General features: G+C 42.0%; 1 protein-coding gene across 1 annotated transcript in view; it reads right to left on the reverse strand.

The window, feature by feature from the left end:
* LOC308296366 (guanylate-binding protein 2-like) overlaps positions 1-22,470 on the reverse strand; it is a gene marked incomplete at both ends in the record, with an annotated part of 58,804 nt that overhangs the window by 5,252 nt on the left and 31,082 nt on the right. Inside the window, 5 exons of the mRNA XM_080739626.1 lie at positions 79-291; positions 7,788-8,065; positions 8,234-8,238; positions 9,102-9,137; positions 21,709-21,818. Coding sequence (XP_080595752.1) covers positions 79-291; positions 7,788-8,065; positions 8,234-8,238; positions 9,102-9,137; positions 21,709-21,818 — 642 coding nt within the window. The remainder of the gene's footprint in view (positions 1-78; positions 292-7,787; positions 8,066-8,233; positions 8,239-9,101; positions 9,138-21,708; positions 21,819-22,470) is intronic.

A 22,470-nucleotide genomic window follows, 5' to 3' on the forward strand; every position in this document is an offset into this window, starting at 1 on the left:
TGTGTTTTTTTGTCTTTCCCTGATTTTTTTTCCAAGTATAATTTATTCAGATCTGAAGTTGACAGGAATCTGACTCACCTTGACTCCTTTGCCTTCTGTATGGTTGTATTTATCGGTCATCCTCTCTAGGTCCTTGCAGAACGTCTTGTATCCTCCAGGGACAGTATAGAGACCAGCTTCCAGGTTGTTCTCCAGAGGTTTGAAGACACTTTTGATGATTTGTTTACATGCCTTCCTGGACATGTTGAAGTTCTTCTCACAGATCTGATTGTATTCCTCCTGAAGTATACTCTAAAAGCATTGCAAATTGGTTAATTTGTAATGTGCACTGTGTGCTCCGACGTTTATTATCTATCTTAATGTCTTAGTTCAGATTTTTGAGCGTAAAGCTGTAGAAAATCCTTGCCATTAATATAGTGGTTGCAAAGGTATTAATTGATTGCCAGAGTCCCGTGGTCAGAGTTCTGGTCAGTTTCAGATGAATATGGAAATAGTCCCAGGGGGTGGGGGGCACTCATTATATATAGTAGATAAATAGCCTGGAGCTCGCTAAGTGTGCAACCTTGTGTAGCGGTTGGCGTTAGCGTTAGCATTAGATTTTTTAACAAGCATTAGCTTTAGCATTTTTAGGATTATCATTAGCATTTTTAGCATTAGCTAGCTTTAGCATTTTTTAGCATTAACATGTTTTGCATTTGCTAGCATTAGCATTTGTAACATTAGCATATTAGCGTTAGCATTTTTTAGCATTAGCATTTGTTAACAATAGCATTACCATTTTTAGCATTAGCATTTGTTAGCATTAGCATTTTTTTTGTATTAGCATTTTTACCATTTGCATTTTTAGCTTTAGCATTAGCGGAAGTAGCGGTTATCATTAGCGGTTAGCCGTTGGGGCTGTGGGACCACCCACCAAGTTTGAGACCAGTAACATGTTGGGAAGTGGAGTTATGCCCGAATAAAGTTTTGGCCAATCAGAAGAGGGGGCGGGGCTAAGTTAAACCAATTGAGCTGAAGGACTCTGAAACAAGTCAAATGACACCACCCAAAAGTCTGTACGACAAACGGTTGACAAGATAAAGACAAATTAATTATCCGCCAATCAGAAGAGGGGGCAGGGCTAAGTTAAACCAATTAAGCTGAAGGACTCTGAAACAAGTCAAATGACACCACCCACAAGAGTGTACAGTTGACAGTTGACAAGATAAAGTCAAATAAAGTTTCGGCCAATCAGAAGAGGGGGTGGGGCTAAGTTAAACCAATTAAGGTGAAGAACTCTGAAACAAGTCATGACACCACCCACACGTCTGTACGACAAACAGTTGACGAGAAAAAGACAAATAAAGGTTCGGCCAATCAGAAGAGGGGGCGGTGCTAAGTTAAACCAATTAAGCTGAAGGACTCTGAAACAAGTCACATGGGGCGGGGCTTAAGTAATAAGTCCCTATTGGCCGTTTAAGTTCAGACACCGAGTTTTGAGAGGTTACCATTCTGCAAACTGGAGTAATGTCTGTTTAAAGCTCAGCCAATAGAGAAACGAAGCCATGTCGTCATTTGTGCGTAATGTCGCCCTCTAGGGGGTTCATGCTGGTATTGTTTTGTATTCAAATCACCATTGGGGATTCTGCGATCGCCGCATATAAGGACTGTGTTAAAAAAATAAACACACCATGTGCGCGTTTCTGTCAGCGGGGGGGTTCTGCATAGTTTATGATATTCATTTATATCTGATATAGCCTGTGTAACTCGTTTCCAGCGTTTATTGTGTTACTCTTTGGGTAAATCTGTACATTTCCACCTTAGTCGATGCTTCATATCCATTTGGGTCAATCCGAGAGCATGGTGTGTTTATATTTTTAACACAGTTCTTATATGCGGTGATCGCAAATTCCCCAATGGCGATTTGAATACAAAACAATACCAGCATGAACCCCGTAGAGGGCAACATTTCACGCCATTTCACGGAAGTGACATCACACTTCGCTACTGAATAGGAAGACAGAGGGGCGGGGCTTCAACAATTACAGTTCGTCTCTATTGGCCGGAAACAGTCCAAAGTCGTGTGAACGTTTTAAATTGTAAGTTTTAAATCACGTTGTAAGTATGCCAGAGTAATGTGGTGCCAAATGTCAATGGGGTTTTTGGCCGTCGTTTTTACGTCGCCATTGTAACGCGGATCGGAATGAAAAGTAATAGCAACCTATTCCCGGCCGAGCCTCACGTTGTGATGTATTTATTCCAGGGGTTGCATGAATTGTGCGGCAGTTATTACGTGCAGACATTTGCAAGAACATGACTTACTGACTTACTGACTTACTGACTTACTGACTTACTTAAGTATGGCGGATTACAATAAGTGTTTTGCCATTGCATGGCAGGCACACTTAATCACCATGTGACAGAGGGATTGAATTTGAACAAAACTAGCGCTATATAGTAGAAATCGGTAAACAGTACAAATGATGCTAGTTTTGTGGATTAATCAATTTTTAATGAATGGCCCCTGGGCCCCGCCAAATCATCGCTCTGTGATACAGTGGTTGCAAAGGTAACTAGAAAAGAAAATTTCTATGACATTTTTAGTGTGCCTGCAGCTGTGCCTGCAGAAGTGTGTGCAACCTTGTGTAGCGGTTGGTGTTAGCATTAGCGTTAGATATTTTAACATTAGCATTTTTTGCATTAGCTTTAACATTATCGTTTTTAGCATTAACCATTTTAGAATTTTTATTAACATTAGCTTTAGCATTTTTAGCATTTTAACATTAGCATTTTAACATTATTTTAGCATTCACTAGCATTTGTTAAATATTAGCTTTATCATTTGTTAGCATTAGCATTTGTTACCATTAGCATTACCATATTTAACATTAGCTTTTTTAGCATTAGCATTTGTTATTATTATTATTTTTTTAGTATTAGCATTTTTACCATTAGCATTCTTAGGACCACCCACCAAGTTTGAGACCAGTAACGTGTTGGGAAGTGGAGTTATGGCCAAATAAAGCTTCGGCCAATCAGAAGAGGGGCGGGGTTAAGTTAAACCAATTAAGGTGAAGGACTCTTAACACATTAAATGCCCACGTGGTGCCCACGCGCCAATCTCTTTGATGTTTACGTTTGCCCATCAACGCGTTCGACGCGTTTTACAGTAAACTATACTGTACTGTAGCTACTGTACTTGGCTACCGCGGTGATGAAACAAACTCCATTTCCCAATGCAGCGCAAAATCACGTGACCAGGAAGTGCTGTCTGTCTCGTTGACTGCCCTGTTAAGCGGCTGCACAAAAATGCAGTTTTCTCCGGATTCTTTTCCTTTTTTTCTCAAAACGGCGGCCTCTTCTACCGGCTGTAACACAAACCCGCTGTGGCTTAGAATTGATAAAAAACGGTCCTGACTGAAAGAAAGGATTTTCGCGAATTAAACAGGACATGCTTGGATTACATTTACTCTGATTACTTTTCTCGCCAGTACCTCGAAGGTAGGTAAAATGGCAGGTTGCCATGGGCACCAGCAAATTAAATGTTGAATAATTCTGGGCATCCGATGTGTTAATCAAGTCATATGACACCAGCCACAACTCTGTATGACAAACGGTTGATGAGTAATAGCCAAAAAAACGAACAATCAAGTTTCGGCCAATCAGAAGAGGGGGCGGGGCTAAGTTAAACCAATTAAGGTTAGGGACTCTTAATCAAGTCATATGACACCACCCACACGTCTGTACGACAAACGGTTCATGAGATATAGAGGCACTTCCTGTTTGGCGAAGGGCACTTCCTGTTTGGTGAAGGAAGCACCAATTAAGTTTAAGGATTCTTAATCAAGTCATATGACACCAACCACACGTCTGTATGTCAAACTGTTCATGAGATATATAGGCACTTCCTGTTTGGTGAAGGGCACTTCCTGTTTGGCGAAGGAAGCACTAAGAGTTAAGGACTCTTAATCAAGTCATATGACACCACCCACACGTCTGTACAACAAACGGTTCATGAGATATAGAGGCACTTCCTGTTTGGCGAAGGGCACTTCCTGTTACAGAGGGGGGCGGGGCTTAATCAATTACAGCTCATCCCTATTGGCCAGAAAAAGACCAAAGTTGTGTGAGCGTTTTAAAGTTGAAATCACGTTGCTAGGCAAAAGTATGCCAGAGTTATGTGGCACCAAAGTTTCTGTTTTTTTTTGGTCCCCAATTCAAAGTCAATGGAGTTTTGGGCGTCATTTTTTGGGGAATTACGTCGCCATGGTAACGCAGATCTGAAAGAAAAGTAATAGCAACCCATTCCCGGTCGAGCCGCACGTTTTGATGTATATATTGTGAACAGGCCATGTTTTTTTTTAATAACTTTTTTCATTTATTTAATTATTTGGGGAAATGGAGAAAAAAATACAATAAAAGTAAAAAAATAAAAATAAATGTCCAAAAAACACAGCCTGTTCACGTATTAGGAGGCTGATATGAGTCACCAGAAAAGATATTGGGTGTTTTTAATGAATCTATCATGGTTAAAATGGAGTTTGAAGTTACAATGGGTGTGTATGTTGAATCAAGCAAATTAAAATATGTTCAGTGTGTTCATAAAAGCCTGATTAGATGATTATATATATATATATATATATTTTTTTTTTTTTTTTTTTTTTTTTAAGTGAAAAATCCCATTAAGTTGTGTTTTAATGGTGAAGTATCTCTTGAGGGGCCATGATTGAATTGTTTAAAAGAATAACAATAAAATGTTCACTGTAGCGGGGCAGATAAATGCATTTTTGCACTAAAATACTTCACAAGTGGAAAGAAACCTAAAACTTTTCACAAGTACTCCTTAGGGGTTGTTCCTATGATAAAACACGTTAGACACTGAAAAATAAAAATGGCTGCCATGTTTCCAAGATGGCTGCCTCTGAACAGTACGCCAGCCAGTTAATGTCCCATTTTCATAATATTAGAGTTGTTTTGCAGGTTTTAAAACATCCTGAGTTCATTTATTACACTTTTAAAGCAGCCAGAATAACCTTTCTGACTTTTGGTTGGAGTCTTTCCGCACCTGGGACCCCCCAAACAGACCCCTGAGCCTATAATCGCTTTGCTCCTGCTCCAGAGCAATGTTAAATTAGATCATAACTGAAGCATTAAAGTTGTTGTAACTGGGCTCTGAAGGCAAAAATGAGTAGTAGCAAATACCCAGGGGTCTTCCACAGGGGGTCCGGGACCCCTAGGGGGTCCTCAGAGTTACTACAGGGGGCCTGCCGAATCTTGATGGGGAAGTTTTTTTCCTTTTCTTTTAGTAGTAAAAAGAATTAGTATTCTCAGTATTATTTATAACATTTTTGTGTTAGACAGGCAGGTTCACAGGTGTTACTGCAGGGATTGCAAGAATTAAGGTATTGCAACTTCTCACTTTGGGTGCGCAGTCTAACATGTTCATTTATTGCACTGCACTCACACTGACAACACAACACACACACCTCTTTGTTATCGTCACCCCAAAACCCGCACCCTATCTTCTTAAAGAGCTCACGGTCAATTGTACCCAAAGAAATTCACTACTATACATGTCCTCCCTAATAGTGTTGACAGTTTCCACTATAGCATTTGCAGGGAGGAGAGTGCAAGGCAGGTTATTGTTTGAGCAGCTGCACCGTCCCTTGGAACCTGCTTTGCAGCCACATTTGATGAGCTCAAGTACTGCCTTTGCAGCAGGGAGGGCAAGAAACCTGACTGGAACATACCCTCCACTCTCTGAATTCCATCTATTTTTTTTTCAATTGATGGAAGCTCAGGGCAATTTGTCAGGTATGACAAAGTACAGTAGGCATCATAATATGATACCTTCATCAAGGGACATGAATTTGAGGAAGTGCAAACACATGAAGAGGCTGATATCCCGATTCCTTATCAAGTCCTTGCCTCCGGTACAAAAAAAGGAAATTGATATATTTGAGTGAGTTCAAGTTATTGGATATTACAAATGTCAAGGGTTCCTTTGCATACATAGTTTTTCAGGTGCTGACTGGGGAAGAACATTTGTTGGAATCACCAAAAAGACATGGGTCAATGCCTACTTGATGATGATGATGACCAAGCCATTAACCGCTTCAAGGACCTTGGCAAGGTCATTGGCCATTCCTCCTGAGCTTATAAATGGTGAGCTTCCATCAACATTGCAGTCGGAGCATTTTGCATGCCATGTTTACAGTTCAAAAGGTCCAACAACCCTGGGATTACTCAGATGGGAACTATTTCTGTCAAAGAACTTGGAGGGTGAGATGCTACCTCCAACTCGTGCTGCACTGCTACCACATTACCTCCATGCCAACTCCGTCACAATGCAGGATAAATCATACCTGACAAATTGCCCTGTGCTTCCCCCAATCAAAGAAAATAGATGGAATTCAGAGAGTGGAGGGTATGTTCCAGTCAGGTTTCTTGCTCTCCCTGCTCCAACTGCAGTACTTGAGCTCATCAAATGTGTCTGCAAAGCAGGTTGTAAGGGACGGTGCAGCTGCTCAAATAACCTGCCTTTCACTCTATGGTGGAGACTGTGTCAACACTATTAGGTTGGACATTGAAGATGATGACGATGATGAAGACAGATATATCCTGCTGAAATTACTGTATTGTAGTGGATCTCTGGGCGTAATTGACCATGGGCTCTATAAGAGGATAAGGTGAGGGTTTTGGGGTGACAATAACAAAGAGGTGTGTGTGTGTGTGTGTGTGTGTGTGTGTGTGTGTGTGTGTGTGTGTGTGTGTGCGTGCATGCGTGCGTGCGTGCGTGCGTGCGTGCGTGCGTGCGTGCGTGCGTGCGTGCGTGTGTGTGTGGTCAGTGTGAGTGCAGTGCAATAAATGGAAATATTGTTCTGCGCCCATTCATTATTGCAATCCCTGCAGTAACAGCTGTCAACCATAACTGTTTAACACAAAAAATACTGAGAATACTAATAAACCATCAAAGTACAATACATAAAACCAGGATACATAAAAACATTCTAAGTTTCAAATAAAAAAAAAGAAATCTCATAGAGATTTGGCAGGCCCCCTGTAGTAGCTCTGAGGACCCCCCCAGGGGTCCCCCCCGTGAAAGACCTCTGTTATTTGCTACCAGTCATTTTTGGTTTCAGAGCATATTTCAGATCTAATTTAACATTGTTCTGGAGCAGGAGCAGAGCGATTACTGAAATAGGCTCAGGGTCATGTCTGGGGGGTCCCAGGTGAGGAAAGACCCCAACCAAAAGTCAGAAAGGTTATTCTAGCTGCTTTTAAAATGTAATAAATGAACTCAGGATGTTTTAAAACCTACAAAACAACTCTAATATTATGAAAATTCGATATTAACTGGCTGGCGTACTGTAAAACATATCCGAAAAGGCGGCCATCTTTAAAACTGGCGGCCATTTTGAAAATTAAGTGTCTAATGTGATTTTTCTAAAGAATGACCCAAGAGGTACACTCTGTCAAATTTTGGTGCTTCTTTCCAGAACTGAAGTATTGTTCTCCTTAACTGCCCCGCTACTGTTTGATGACAAGATCTTATCGTTACTGCAATCCCATAAATTATTATGATTTGGTGAGGTGTGGTGTAACAAATACAAGTGGGAGGGCTCCCACAGTGAAGAAATTATGCATATCAAGATACAAATAGGGAAAGTAGCAATTAAACAACTGTATTAAGCTAAACGTGTATTAAGCAAGATACTTAAAAGCTTTAGATGTGTTTTAAAAATGTTGCATTATGGTGATGGAAACACTCAATATGACAATAAGGGATGATGATTTCCAACACATACCACAAGCTTCTTCTGATATTCAAGGTTGTCATCTCTGAAAGAATGTTTCATGAAAAATGCCAGGGCCTCTCTCTCACTGGATGCATGGATTGCAGACAGCTTCTCCAGGGTGTTGGTGGGGAAGCGTACTGACTTCATCCTCTGTACATAGAGGACCTGGGCCTGCTCAACAGCTTTGGCATTCTCAATCTCAGCCAGTGCCACCAGAGCATTTTCCAAACAGGGAACCTCTCCACTACGGATGGCTTTCACATATGTCTCTGCCAGTTTACCAAGCACTGTGGAAGGAAGACCCATTCAGCACGTGTGTTCAACTAGTCATGATAGTCCAGAGGTTTAACTTGGAGAAGACAAAAGTCAGATGTTAGCTAACCTTTGTAAGAATTCACGACATTGGCATCAATCGTTACAAATGTACCATCACAATTGTATTACAAAAAGTCCACATCCTCTCAAATGACATGAATCCACAAAAACGAAAGAAAATAACACCCAGCCCTATATTCTTAACACTAACATTTTTTTAATGCAAAGTGAGTAGTCGTGACATCATCATCATACCCAGACGTTATGCGGGAACACTTACTGAGTGGCAAAAAACTACTTTATGGGCTTGACAGCCCACACATTCAAACAGAAAAGTCCTATCTGATTGAATTAAATGACATTAAAGAATGTTAAACTCACTTTGCCACTTGATTTGCCATTCACTTTATGCATTTGCATACCCTTTATTATTCACTGATTTGAATCCCTCAAATGCTGTTGACTGACAGAAATGCCAGACAACAAAGTAACTTTATTTAAATCTAACTTACATCTGCCAGTGACCTCTATGCCATCTCTGAGAATCTTGGTCTCAGACTTGGTGTAGATGTGTTCAGTGAACTTTTTGGCCTGTTCAACAAATTCTTCATCCAGGTCAGCATCAGTCAGTTCCTCCATTCGTTTCAATGTCTTAGTGTTGGCCGGTCTCTCAAACACAAAGCAAGAGCGATGCAAGAAGAATTTACGAAGGCAGAGACGAGGTTCGTTGTATCGCTGATTCTCTTTACCTTTGAAATGAAACACATACAGAACAAAATACTGTTGTAGGAGCATTATTGGCATTTTAAATGATTCAAGTCTCAAGTATATTCAAATTATTTGCAGTTCATGAAACCTTTTTTGTCCTTGAGTCCGTTTTCCAGGTACTCGTCTGCTGTTATGGTTTTCCCATCTAGCTCCAGATCGAGTGAAAAATCTCGCACAGCCCACACAAAGGAGGGAAGGAAACGTACATACGTACGATCATCATCCTCATCCTTGTTGGACTTCATTTTGATATGCTTTGTCAGTTCTGTCACGTAGCTGTAAGGAGATTTGTTGAGGATGACAAAATAACCCCACACTTTTTTACATGAGGGTAGACTCAGCAGATATATACTTGGAAGCAAAGAAAATAAATTTATTTTGAGGACAGAAATGTTCATATTTGAAAAGACAGAAACTATTACATTAGATTATAGCTGTCACAATTAACGCATTAACGGCGGTAATACATTTTTAGGATTAATCACGTTAAAATATTTAATGCATGCACACTCACAGCATAACCGGCCCGGCCCCATTCACTGCAGCCGAGAACACTCAGCCTGCCCTACAACGCAGCCTACTCCCCCCTCCCCCTTCACCATCACGTCTCACACTCTCACACTCACTGAGCAAAGGGGAGACGCTATTCGCTAGCTGCCTGGAAAAAGGTTGTTAAAACCTCTTGGAAACCATCGATGTCACTGGATTAATAATGGATAATCAATACATCTCAAATAGAGATCTACTACTACCTTTGGCTGTTTAATTGGAGAGGACAACAGCAACACATTAAAATCCATGATTTTAGGCTCCAACTGCTTGCATTAGATCCAGAGAAGTGGTCACAATGGATGCGTGATCATGCATCTTCAACATTGCACATATTATTGCCAGCTATCCTAGGCTGTGTAACATAGGTTAACGATGATTCGTTGACCCCGATTTGACCGAGATTTTACATAGGCAATCAGCACAGTCTGTTTTTTACAGTGTGTGTCAACTCAATGAATTATCTGTAGCCGAGCCAGATATCCCTCTCCCTCTCATGCTAAACTTACTTTAAGTTCCACTTCTCCCCAAACTTAAATCCTGAATGACAAGCCTAATATTATTGCATTTAGGCTCTTTAGTTTCCAATAATTAAACTATAAGCCAGTGTTTTATTGCTACACAATAAATCTACCCATGTTATTGTTTTTCTAGATTGATATTCCTATGCATTTGTTATATTGTTGTTACATTATCTTGCTTATTATAGTGATGTGTATTACCTGCTTAGTGTAAGTCGCTTTGGATTAAAAGCCTGTCTGCTAAATGCCTAAACTGTAAACTTTAAACGTATTATGTGGCTATGATGCTCCTACCTTCTCGTTAGATTTTGTTTCAAAAGGTTTTTTTTTGCATTCTTGTCTTTGCATGTAAACCTTTGCCAGTGTTGTCCCAAAACAGCATACCTAAAGTGATACCTGACTAATACGACAAATATGCCTTAATACATTATAATTGTCCTCTATAACTACAATGTAAAATTAAAAACACCTTAACTATTGTATTTCTTCTAGAAATAGCTAATCTTTCACTCAACAGGGGAAATGCCCGTCGCAAGTTGATGATGTCATAAATGTCATGTGTGATCTATCCCTATGGAATTTATGGCATGCATGTGCAAATAAAAACAAACTTAATACTTCATATGGTTAATATGAGCATCAACTCAATATTTCAAATGTGTTTTTTGCACATGCATGGCATAAATTCCATAGGGTTAGATCACACATGACATTTATGTCATCATCAACTTGCGACAGGCATTTCTCCTGTTGAGTGAAAGATTAGCTATTTCTAGATGTGAAGTCAACTTGGAAAATCTCCGCTGGAAATGAAGGGGTTAATACGGGGAGCGTGAGTGACAGCTGTCTGAATTCCTTCCCAAAGCGTTACCTGACAAATCAGCGTCATTGCACGTCACCGCACCAGAGGACAGAAAGAAGAAGGGAGGAATCCTTCAGTAACCTCCATTTTCAAACAAAGCAGACAGCGTGTCCAGCAGCAGCAAAGTTGCGCTGGAAAACATGAATGAAGCAGCACTGGTGCAGCCATAAAAAGCCTGGAGAAACGGCCGGTGAGAGACGGACTTTGTTTGTTTAAGGATCGTAAAACTCTTGCGCAACCGTTGTAGCGCACGTTGAAAGGTGCGGTCTAGTTCATGGACAATTGTTTGTTGTTTGATGTTTAGATGTTCAAGTAACATGATTGTTTGAAAACAAATGGTATCTATTTAGTTGATATGTCGATTGATAAAGATGACTTGAATGCTGCTAAAGTTAAAGTTTATTATATTTACATTTCAATTGGGACTGCATATATTTAAAACATTTAAAATGAATTCATATATTTAAAACAGTTAAAAACGAATTCATATATTTAAAAAACAATTAAAAATGAATTTATGAAAAGACACAGAAAGTATTTACAAGTATTTACAAGTGTTTAAAAGCATAATATGAAAAGCATGAATATTTGTATTTCTATTTCATCTGCATTGCATTTACTGTAGTCCTTTCTTATTTTCTTTAAAGGTTTTTCACCTTACACCTTACTTACCCACAATACCTACCTACTGCTCACCTGTACCTGTAAACCTACGAAAAGAAAAGTAAAGAAGAGTAAAAGAAGGAAAACGGTGTGGTCATTGTATGAGTGGAACCCAGTTAAAACCTCCTATGGTCTGTACCAATCCCTTTCAAGCAGGGAAGCTGCACAAATACAAGATAGCTTGACAGTGAAAAACCGGGACTGTAAACTGGAACAGTGAAAACAGTGACCTGGAAGAAATAAAATCGAAATAAAATCACCCTGCAACAGCAAGTGGACCCAAACAAGAATTGACACAGTCAATATATAAGCAGGGGAAATCCAACATGGCTAAAACCATTGAGCAGCTCAAAAGTGAGCGGACAGCAGCCAAAAAATCCTTCACACGTCTAAGGAACAATATCATCAGAACTCACGACAGCATGTCAGAAGACCAGCTCCGAGATAGCTTCAGTAAAATCACCATTGAAGCCGAGAAAGTCATGGAAACCAATGACGAAGTCATGGCAGGTGTTATTGAAGAAGAGGAGACAAAGCTGGGCGAAGGAGAGTCAGTTAAGCTGACCGAACAGCAAAACGCTGACATAGCAAAGACCGTAAAAGATTGTGATGAAAAGCTGAAGGAAGTTGGAGAGCTACTTGGAAAAACACTCTGGACAAAGTTTGGAGATGAACTGTGCACTGCTGTAGAATTAGCAGAAGCTGAAGCTGATCGTGTTGGAAAAGTACATACCGATAGCAACCTTGACGCCTATGAATTTAGGCTCACTCATCTGAAGTCACTTATGGAGTCTGCAAAGAAAGCGTACTGCAAATGGCAGCAGTGGGTTCCAGTGGAAGACCAGCGAGAGTTCCGTAGTCGGTTGAAAGAGCTGGAACACCAGTCAACCAGGCTGGTCTCTAGAAAGGCTGAGTTCATAACGGGACCACCAGAAAATACAGCTAACACTGCTAGCAATCACAGCTTTACCCCAACCATTAAGCTGAAACCCACAGCTCTCCCAAGATTCTCTGGCTACAAGCGTGATTTTCACAGGTGGAAAAGAGACTGGGAGTCACTCCAAAAACAGGGAGAACCAACCGGCTCCAAAGAAGTAAAAAAGATACAGTTACTCGACAGTCTTGATGACAAAATCAAAAAAGACTTTCGCCTTAACACCTATAACACTGCAGATGATATTCTTCGTGTCTTGGAGAACCGCTATGGCAATCGAACGGCTATCGCCATTGAAATAGTGGAAGACCTACAGAAGATGCCATCTGTCAGAAGTAGCCAACCAAGGAAAATTGTGGAGTTGATTCAAGCTGTGGAGAAAGCACTCGGGGACCTGAGTGACCTTGGAGACACAGGCGCCATAAAGAATCCCCTTGTGACAAAATCAATCGAGAGTAAACTCCCTGAATCCCTCAAAAAAGAATGGCTTGTCTATGTAGCCGATCCAAATAATCAAGTGACACCAGACAAACGATTTGATTATCTCTTGGCATTCCTCCAGCAGCAAGAGGCTATCTACGAGGAGCTTGAGCAGCTACGAGATGAGGAGCCAAGTAAACCAAGTTGGAGAGACAACAGAATTGAGCAGAAAAGTGCAAGAACCAAGTCTACAAAGTCAGCTGATGACCAAGGCTGTGTAGTCTGTGGCGATGCCAAACACAAGAAAAAGCTCTACTTCTGCAAGCAATTCAAGGCTCTGACTGCAGCGGAAAGGAAGGCTTCAGTAAAGAAGTTGGGAGCGTGTACAAGATGCCTTGAGGTTCATGACGACCATTCATCCTGCAAACCTGGCTTTCTATGCAAAAACCAAGACTGCAGGGAAGAGCAGGCTCCTGAGCATCACTTCTACCTCTGTCCCATATCTGTGTCAAAGAAGTCTGACAGATCTGAAAAGGATAAAGGCAAAAAGAAGTACACAGAGGGTCAAGAGGATTTCATCAAAAGTCTCCCACCCGACTTAGCAAAGCAGTTCAGGGAGGTGTTCTCAAACGTTGCCTCCAGAGTCTTCACAACCTCAAATGACCAGCAAGGTCTACTTGAAACAAGCGGAATGCAGGAGTTTCCAGTGCTCATGATGCTACTCGTTGTCACAGCCAATGCCGGACAGAAAGTCGGAACACTCATCGACTTAGCATCTGACACCAATTACATCACTCACAGAGCAGCAAGCCGTCTGAATCTGAAGAGTGAAGACATCATGCTCGTCGTCCATGGAGTAGCCGGAATGAAGGTCCAAGTAAGGACAAAGCGCTATCTCCTAAAGATCCGTGTATCCACCTCCAAGGGCACACTGAGAGCACATCAATTGGTTTGCTATGGGCTTGACAGCATAGCAGACGTCCACAAAAGTGTGACACCTGGACAGCTGCAACCATTCTTCCCAGATGTACCTCTTGATGAGCTTGTGAGGCCCAAGGAAGTGGAGCTTCTCATTAGCCACAGAGAAGGCCGGCTAGCTCCTCAGAGAATCAGAGTTGTGGGGGATCTTGTACTGTGGGACGGACCACTCGGGAAAACAGTGGGGGGGACCGACCCCAAGCTGTTCGAAGAGGTTGAAGTGTCAGCCCACATGTCAAAGACGCACTTTGCAAGATCAATGAGAGCAGCAGCTGTGAAATATGAGGAGCTCATATACAGTCCAGAACAAGACATCTCAAGCAAAGAAGTACTCGAAATACAAGGATCAACCGCTTCGACCAGCAAACAAAGTTTCCTGGAGTGGTGGAAATGGGATAGCATTGGCGCCGCATGCGAGCCCAGATGCGGTGGCTGCCGTTGTGGAAACTGCCAGCCCGGTGGCAAAGAAATGACCCTTGCAGAAGAAAGGGAGCTTGAGGTGGTGAAAGAAGGACTCACCTATGTCATGAGCGATGATCACAGTGGAGAACCACATTGGCATGCAAAATATCCCTGGATAGAGGATCCAGCTTCACTGCCGAACAACAGAGGAGCAGTGGAAGCAACATTCCTGAGGACAGAGAAGCAGCTAGCCAAAGCACCAGAGTGGAAGTCTGCCTACAAAGCTCAAGTGCATGACATGGTGAGCAGAGGAGCTGCAATCAAGTTGACTAAAGAACAGATCATTACCTGGAAGGGACCAGTATGGTTTGTGAGTCACCTTATAGCACCAAACCCACACTCTGTAACAACCCCAGTAAGACTCGTCTGGAACAGCAGTCAAAAGTTCAGAGGCACCAGCATGAACGACCTGCTGATGAAGGGGCCAGACGTCCTAAACCAGATACGTGCTGTCCTCCTGAGGTTCAGAGGGGGAACCAACGCTGCCTTAGGGGACATCAGAAAAATGTACAACTCTGTTTGGTTGGAAGACCGCGAGATGCACCTCCACAGGTTCCTCTGGCGAGACTCAGAGGAAGAGGAGTTGGAGGAGTACGCTATCACCAGAGTCAACATTGGTGATAAACCAGCAGGCTGCATCGCACAGCTCGCAATGCGAGAAACAGCCAACCTACCTCTCTTTGCCCACCTCGAAGAGGAGCGAGGAGTACTTCACAATGACAGCTATGTCGATGATATCCTAACATCTCACAATGACCCTGAGAAGCTGAAAACCATCACAGCAAACGTGGAGCTAATCCTGAAAGCTGGAGGTTTCCTGTTGAAGTCTTGGGTCTTCTCAGGCCAAAGTGGGAGGAAGGGGAACGACAACGAAGCTGGCAAGACCAAAGTTAACAACATGGTCCTCCCGAATCAAATGAGGGAAGATGATAACAAAGCCCTTGGTCTAGGTTACCTCGTGGAAGAGGATAAGCTCCACGTCATGTCATCCATAAACTTCTCAAGGAGAAAGAAGAAGATGCGACTTGGCCAAGACCTTCTACTAGACCAAGTAAGAGCGCAAACCCCTAACCCTTTGACAAGAAGGGACCTCCTGAGTCAAGTCTCAGGGTTATATGATCCAGTTGGCCTGGTGACTCCTGCCAAGCAAAAGGGTGCCATCCTTGTGCGGAGAGCATTCCAGGAGGCAAAGACAGACAACTGCCCTGTCAAAGACACCTGGGACACAGCATTGTCCGACAGCCTCAGAGAAGATGCAATCCGTCTCTTCGAAGAGTATGTGCAACTTGGGCAGATTACATTCCCCAGGGCCATAATGCCTCCAAGCTTCAGTGGAGAACCTTGGGCAGTAACATTCTCGGATGGAAGCGAGCATGCCTACGGCGCAGTGATGTACCTCCGGTGGAACACCGACCAGGGCCCAGTCGTCACTCTAGTGGAGTCCAAGGCGAAGCTAACTCCTTTAGACCACAAAGGTGATGCTGTCAAGGCAGAGATGTGCGGAGCAGTGTTTGCCTCACGGCTCAAAAAGTACTTCGAGCAGCACAGCAAGATCCAAGTTGAAAAGTGGTTTCATATCATTGATAGCCAAACAGTTCTCGGTGCAATCCAAAGAGAGAGCTACGGTTATCAAACCTTCTTCGCAAACAGAATCGGAGAGATCCAGAACACAACAGCGATCCAAGACTGGTGGTGGATCCCTGGTCCTCTCAATATTGCTGATATCATAACCAGAGGGGCCAGTCCTCAAGACCTGGATGAAAGTTCAGAGTGGCAGAATGGACCAACATTCTTGAAGTCACCAGTGGATGAGTGGCCAGTTAAATCTGCCAAAGAGTTGGTGACAGCTGCCAGAGACAGTGTCAATAGATTGCAAAAGAAAGCATTTGTTGCTGCACTGACCCGAGCACAGGCCAAGGCACAACTGCCACCAGATCCAAAGGATGCTGTCACACAAAAGCCATCTGAACTAAAGCAAGAAGAGGAACCAGCTCAAACTCAAACACAACCAAAGAGGCCACCAGCAGGATCAGCTGTCTTAGAACTTGTGGATGTCAAGCGGTTCAGTAACCTAAGCCGACTTGTCAAAACAATCGCCTGGGTTCGGAGGGCAGCGAAGACGTTCATGAGAGGGAACAAGAGAACTGCAAACAACCCAAAGTGGGAGGCAGTGTCGTCTTCACAAGTCATCTCAGTGACAGAGAGAGAAGACGCCCTAAGAGACATCTTCCTTGCGGCACAGCAAAGTACATCCTTCTCAAGCACAACCACAGACAGGCTGGTGGTGTACAAAGACCAAGAGACTGGCTTGTTGGTCTGTGGGGGTCGCGTGCAGATCTTCAATGAAGATAAGGTTGCTGTCCCCATCTTGCCGTATGAAGCCTGGGTGTCGACACTGTTAGCACGAGAAGCACACGAGGAGAACCATGATGGAGTGGCCGGAACCTTGCTCAAGATGAGAAGAAGAGCATGGGTCGTGAAGGGTCGGAGAATTGCTCAAAAAGTGGTCGAAAACTGCATGCTCTGCAGAAAAACCAAAGCAAAAAGATGCCAGCAAATAATGGGTGATCTACCTCTGGAGAGGACAGAACCAGCTGCCCCATTCCAATACACTACAGTCGACCTCTTCGGACCCTACCAAGTCAGGGATGATGTCAAGAAAAGAGTGTCACTGAAGGTTTGGGGAGTTGTGTTTTGTTGCATGGCCTCAAGAGCTATTCACACAGAGCTGGTAAACTCTCAGTACCAGAGGTTCACAGCACTAAGAGGTCATCCAAAGAAAATTTGGTCAGATCCTGGTACCAACTTCATAGGGGCCAAGCCTGTCCTAGAAGAACAGTACAGATTCCTTGCCAATCTTGACAAAGCAACCCTGGAAGAGAGCGCTGCCAAGAATGGCACAGAGTGGACATGGAAAATTCATCCAGCCGATTCTCCACACCGGAACGGTGCTGCAGAAGCTGCTGTGCGCATTGTCAAGAGAGCACTGCAGAGTGTTGGAGGAGAGTCTGGCCTAAGTTTCAGTGAATTCCAAACAACTCTCTACATGGCCGCTAATCTTGCGAATGAAAGACCAATTGACGCCAGGACACAGAGCCGAGAAGACAGCGTCCAGTTCATCACTCCTAACTGTCTCCTGCTCGGACGAGCATCACAGAGTGGAGATGTCAGAACATTCGACTTCAGTGACTATCCCTACAAAAGACTTAAAGAAATGCAAGCGCAAGTGAACAAGTTCTGGAGGCACTGGAGTCAACTCGCTGGTCCTAACCTATTCGTAAGGAACAAATGGCATACAGCCAAGAGAAATGTCGCTGTCGGAGACATCGTCTGGATGGCGGACCAAAACGCCCTCAGGGGTCAGTTCAGGATTGGAAGAGTGGTCAGTGTCAACTCGGACAACAAGGGAATTGTGAGGGACGTTAACGTCAGAACCTTCCCAAGCTACCCTGTTCCTGTCACAAGGCCTACCACAGTGAAAGCAAAGCACCAAACAACATCTAAGAAACTCAAAGAAGAGATCCCAGCAACAGTTCTTCACAGAGACGTCAGGCGACTGGTCGTCTTGCTCTCCATCGAAGAACAGAACGAAGCAACAGACCCAAGTTTGCCTCTGTAACGTGTGACCTCCCAGGTGTCTCCACTGGAAGGTCGAGTGGGAGGTGTGAAGTCAACTTGGAAAATCTCCGCTGGAAATGAAGGGGTTAATACGGGGAGCGTGAGTGACAGCTGTCTGAATTCCTTCCCAAAGCGTTACCTGACAAATCAGCGTCATTGCACGTCACCGCACCAGAGGACAGAAAGAAGAAGGGAGGAATCCTTCAGTAACCTCCATTTTCAAACAAAGCAGACAGCGTGTCCAGCAGCAGCAAAGTTGCGCTGGAAAACATGAATGAAGCAGCGCTGGTGCAGCCATAAAAAGCCTGGAGAAACGGCCGGTGAGAGACGGACTTTGTTTGTTTAAGGATCGTAAAACTCTTGCGCAACCGTTGTAGCGCACGTTGAAACGTGCGGTCTAGTTCATGGACAATTGTTTGTTGTTTGATGTTTAGATGTTCAAGTAACATGATTGTTTGAAAACAAATGGTATCTATTTAGTTGATATGTCGATTGATAAAGATGACTTGAATGCTGCTAAAGTTAAAGTTTATTATATTTACATTTCAATTGGGACTGCATATATTTAAAACATTTAAAATGAATTCATATATTTAAAACAGTTAAAAACGAATTCATATATTTAAAAAACAATTAAAAATGAATTTATGAAAAGACACAGAAAGTATTTACAAGTATTTACAAGTGTTTAAAAGCATAATATGAAAAGCATGAATATTTGTATTTCTATTTCATCTGCATTGCATTTACTGTAGTCCTTTCTTATTTTCTTTAAAGGTTTTTCACCTTACACCTTACTTACCCACAATACCTACCTACTGCTCACCTGTACCTGTAAACCTACGAAAAGAAAAGTAAAGAAGAGTAAAAGAAGGAAAACGGTGTGGTCATTGTATGAGTGGAACCCAGTTAAAACCTCCTATGGTCTGTACCAATCCCTTTCAAGCAGGGTAGCTGCACAAATACAAGATAGCTTGACACTAGAAGAAATAAAATATTGAAGGTGTTTTTAATTTTACATTGTAGTTATAGAGGACAATTATAATGTATTAAGGCATATTTGTCGTATTAGTCAGGGATCACTTTAAGAAGAAGAAGAAAAGTAACAAAAAATAACAAAAACAATAATAAATATAGCTGCAAGCAGCGATAAAGTGGCCAAGCCAGAAAAAAGAAAAAAAGAAAAGGAAAAAAGCTGCGGAAAAAAGCAGGAAAACAAGAAAAGTGGGAAAATAAATCAAAGACTAGAAAAGAAAAATTCTAAGAAATTTTAAGTGTGCCTGCAGCTCGCTAAGTGTTGGCAACCTTTTAAAGCAGTTGGTGTTAGCATTAGCATTTTTGCATTAACATTAACATTATTATTAGAATTTTTAACATTAGCATTTTTATCATTAGCTTAACATTAGCATTTTGCATTTTAGCATTAGCATTAGCTAGCATTAGCATTTTAGCATTAGCAATTTTAACATTGGCATTTGTTAGCATTTGTTAGCATTAGCATTTGTTAGCATTGGCATTTGTTAAAATTAGTATTTGTTAGCATTAGCATTAGCATGTGTTAGTATTAGCATTTGTTAGCATTAGCATAAGGTTAAGGACTCTTAATCCAGTCATATGACACCACCCACGCGTCTGTACGACAAACGGTTCATGAGATATAGAGGCACTTCCTGTTTGTCGAAGGGCACTTCCTTGGCGAATGAAGCACCAATTAAGGTTAAGGACTCTTAACACAATGACTGCCACCTTTAAAAATTGACCCAGTTCCCTGCCACACACTTTTTACACTTTTTTTTTACACTTTTTTTTCCTAATTCTGTGTTGGTGTGAGAATGTCAAACCATGCACCATATGAAAGATGAGAGTCTCTAGTTACACACTTCATCGGCCACCAGCAACAAAGGGTTAATGTTTTTTGTCCAGATCACATGGCACCGCTGCTTTGACTGTGATTGGCTGGGGGAGGCTGGGTCTTTCCAGCAATGAAAGCTCTTGTGTAAGCGATCTGGTCACACGATTGGTCCAGCGTGGGTCACATGACACAGTCTAAGATGGCCACTAGCACTACACAGAGTGAAGAACATGAAGCCATGAACTTTTTCCATGTTTTGGCTGTAAAAGTCTGTTTTAGAGAAAATGGAGATTTCTTTTTGGGGATAATGCATTCTCTATGGCCGGGCTTCACTTCACATGCACGGCCAACGTGCATTGTAATTGAATCGCAGACTTTTACCGATTCACACGGGACTGGAGCGACGTACTGTAAGTAATCAATGTAAAATCATTAATTATGATAAAATTACAACTCGGGCAAGTCGGGCGGTGGCATGAGTAGACACTGGGCCAGCTCGTGCAACTCGGGCCGGGGCAGTCATTGTGTTAATCAAGTCATATGACAGCACCCACGCGTCTGTACGTCAAACGGTTCATGAAATATAAAGTCACTTCCTGTTTGGTGAAGGGCACTTCCTGTTCAAGAGTTATAGGGCTAAAAGTAAAGTGGGATGTTATAGCGCCACCATGAGGCCGACTGATGTAATTCTTTTTCGATTAATTCTTAAAATTATTATGAATCTCCTCTCCACGTTTTGAAACTGTAGACCCTATGGTTTGCGAGAGAAAAATATTTGATTGTGAGTTGTTGCGATTCCCATTATAAGTCAATGGGGAAAATTAATTCAATAGTAAATTAATATAAATTAAACAATACAACTTTTCTCTTAGCAAAATGATAGCACATGATTCCCGATGAAGCCGGTCAATTTCACATATGGCGCGAGTGTGTGGCGCAAAAACTGTGGGCGGTGAAAAGAAAGAATAAAGAATGAAAGAAAGAAAGAAAGTTTCCCCAGGACTATAGCGTGTTGCCCATTTAGGGCAACCACACTAATAATGACAAGAACATACGTCTGTTCGCTTTCAGCGAGCCCACAATAATGACAATAACATACATGTGCTCGCTTTCAGCGAGCCCACAATGATGAAGTACAATATCCATGAGTGGCCTTTGCCACTGCGTGGCTTGGCCACTAATAAAAAAAGTAAAAAAAAAAACAGGTATGCCCATAACAATGTACTTGGTCTGGAAAAGACTTCTCTAAAGTTAACAAATGAAAGCATTCAACATATAAGACTCAATAATCACATATGATTAAAATAGGAAATAAATTAGATTGTCATGTCTTATAATGTGATTTCTATTGCATGCTGTTATGTTGCTTAGTATGACTTTACTTTGAAAGACAGAAGTACCTATATAGATGAAAGGCCCTCTTAATTGAGTGGAGGTCACGGTGACTAGCAAAGGCAGGTGTGTGAGTTTGTTGATTGCACTAGTCAGGAATCAGCTGTGTAGGCTCACAAACAGCATTCTTGTCAGAAGCAGCACAGAGAGTGCGTCTCTTCTCTGTGTCCAGTTTGATGCTTTCCATCTTACCTTCTGCATGCCCTCACCAGGAGGCAATGCCGTAAGTTATAATTCATGCGGATGCTATAATTTCATATTGCATTGATAATTTCATGTGTGCATAATTAAGAAGAATAAGTTATGTTAAAAAAGGCAATTCATGGTTATTTAGTATTATTTAAAATGATTGTATTTACAAGATACTGTAAAGTGAAACAGACAACATTTGATGTTGTATTTTTGTGTATTGTTTATTTTCAGTTTTTACTCCATGACCTGTACAATTGATGAAGAATCCTCAGTAAAAGGACCCATCTTACTTCACGATTCTGTCATTCTTTCTAAGGGGAATTGGAGTTTAGCTCGCTGTTGAGCTGAAGTTAGAGAACACTTTAGTAGGAACAGCACAGAGATAATGAAGTAATGAAGGATACTGAAGGTTCTCCAGAGCAGTGTTATCGATGGTGCCCATGCTGTTGTAGACCAGGGTGCTGCTGAGCAGAACTGCCATGGCAAAGATCCAGTTGTCATTTGTCGTATCTCCCTGAAACCAGAAGACATTTTCAGGATGTCATCAGTTACTGTAATTACTGTGATGAGTTTATTAATGTATTCATTTATTGCCATATAAACTCATTTCATTTATTACATTATTCAGGATCAGCCTCAGGCTTATTAATGTCATGATCAAGCTCGGGTAGGAACTTTACTTAAAAGCCCACTTCACCCCTGAGACAACCAAATCTTATTTTATGTTGTTTGTGAGACAATAAACACTCCTGCGGTTCTTATGTGTTGTGTATGTCTTTAGAATTCTTAGTATTGCATGACATTCTGTGTTTAACTGCATTACTCCAACTCCCAGAATGCTCTGCATATCACCATTCTTTGACTCAAAAAATAAAATTCCCTCCCATAGTCCTTCCCTCTAGACTCTTCCCACACAAAAATAAACAAACACACACATGTAGTAGTCACATGGTGTCGAAGTGTGTTGTTATGGATTGGATTGCAAGAAGGGTTGCCAACCGTCCCGTAAAATACAGGATCGTCCCGTTTTTGGAAACAAAAAGACGTGCTTTGTCCAATATTTTAAGGTCAGGGAATAAATATGAATGACAGGGCCATTTAATAGGGAAATGACTGCGTTTCTGCTGCCAGCTTCCACTCTGCTCTTAGTGCTGCTGTCCCCTCTG

This window comes from Nannobrachium achirus (assembly GCF_963921795.1).
Source record: "Nannobrachium achirus genome assembly, chromosome: 2".
Classification (NCBI taxonomy): Eukaryota; Metazoa; Chordata; class Actinopteri; order Myctophiformes; family Myctophidae; genus Nannobrachium; species Nannobrachium achirus.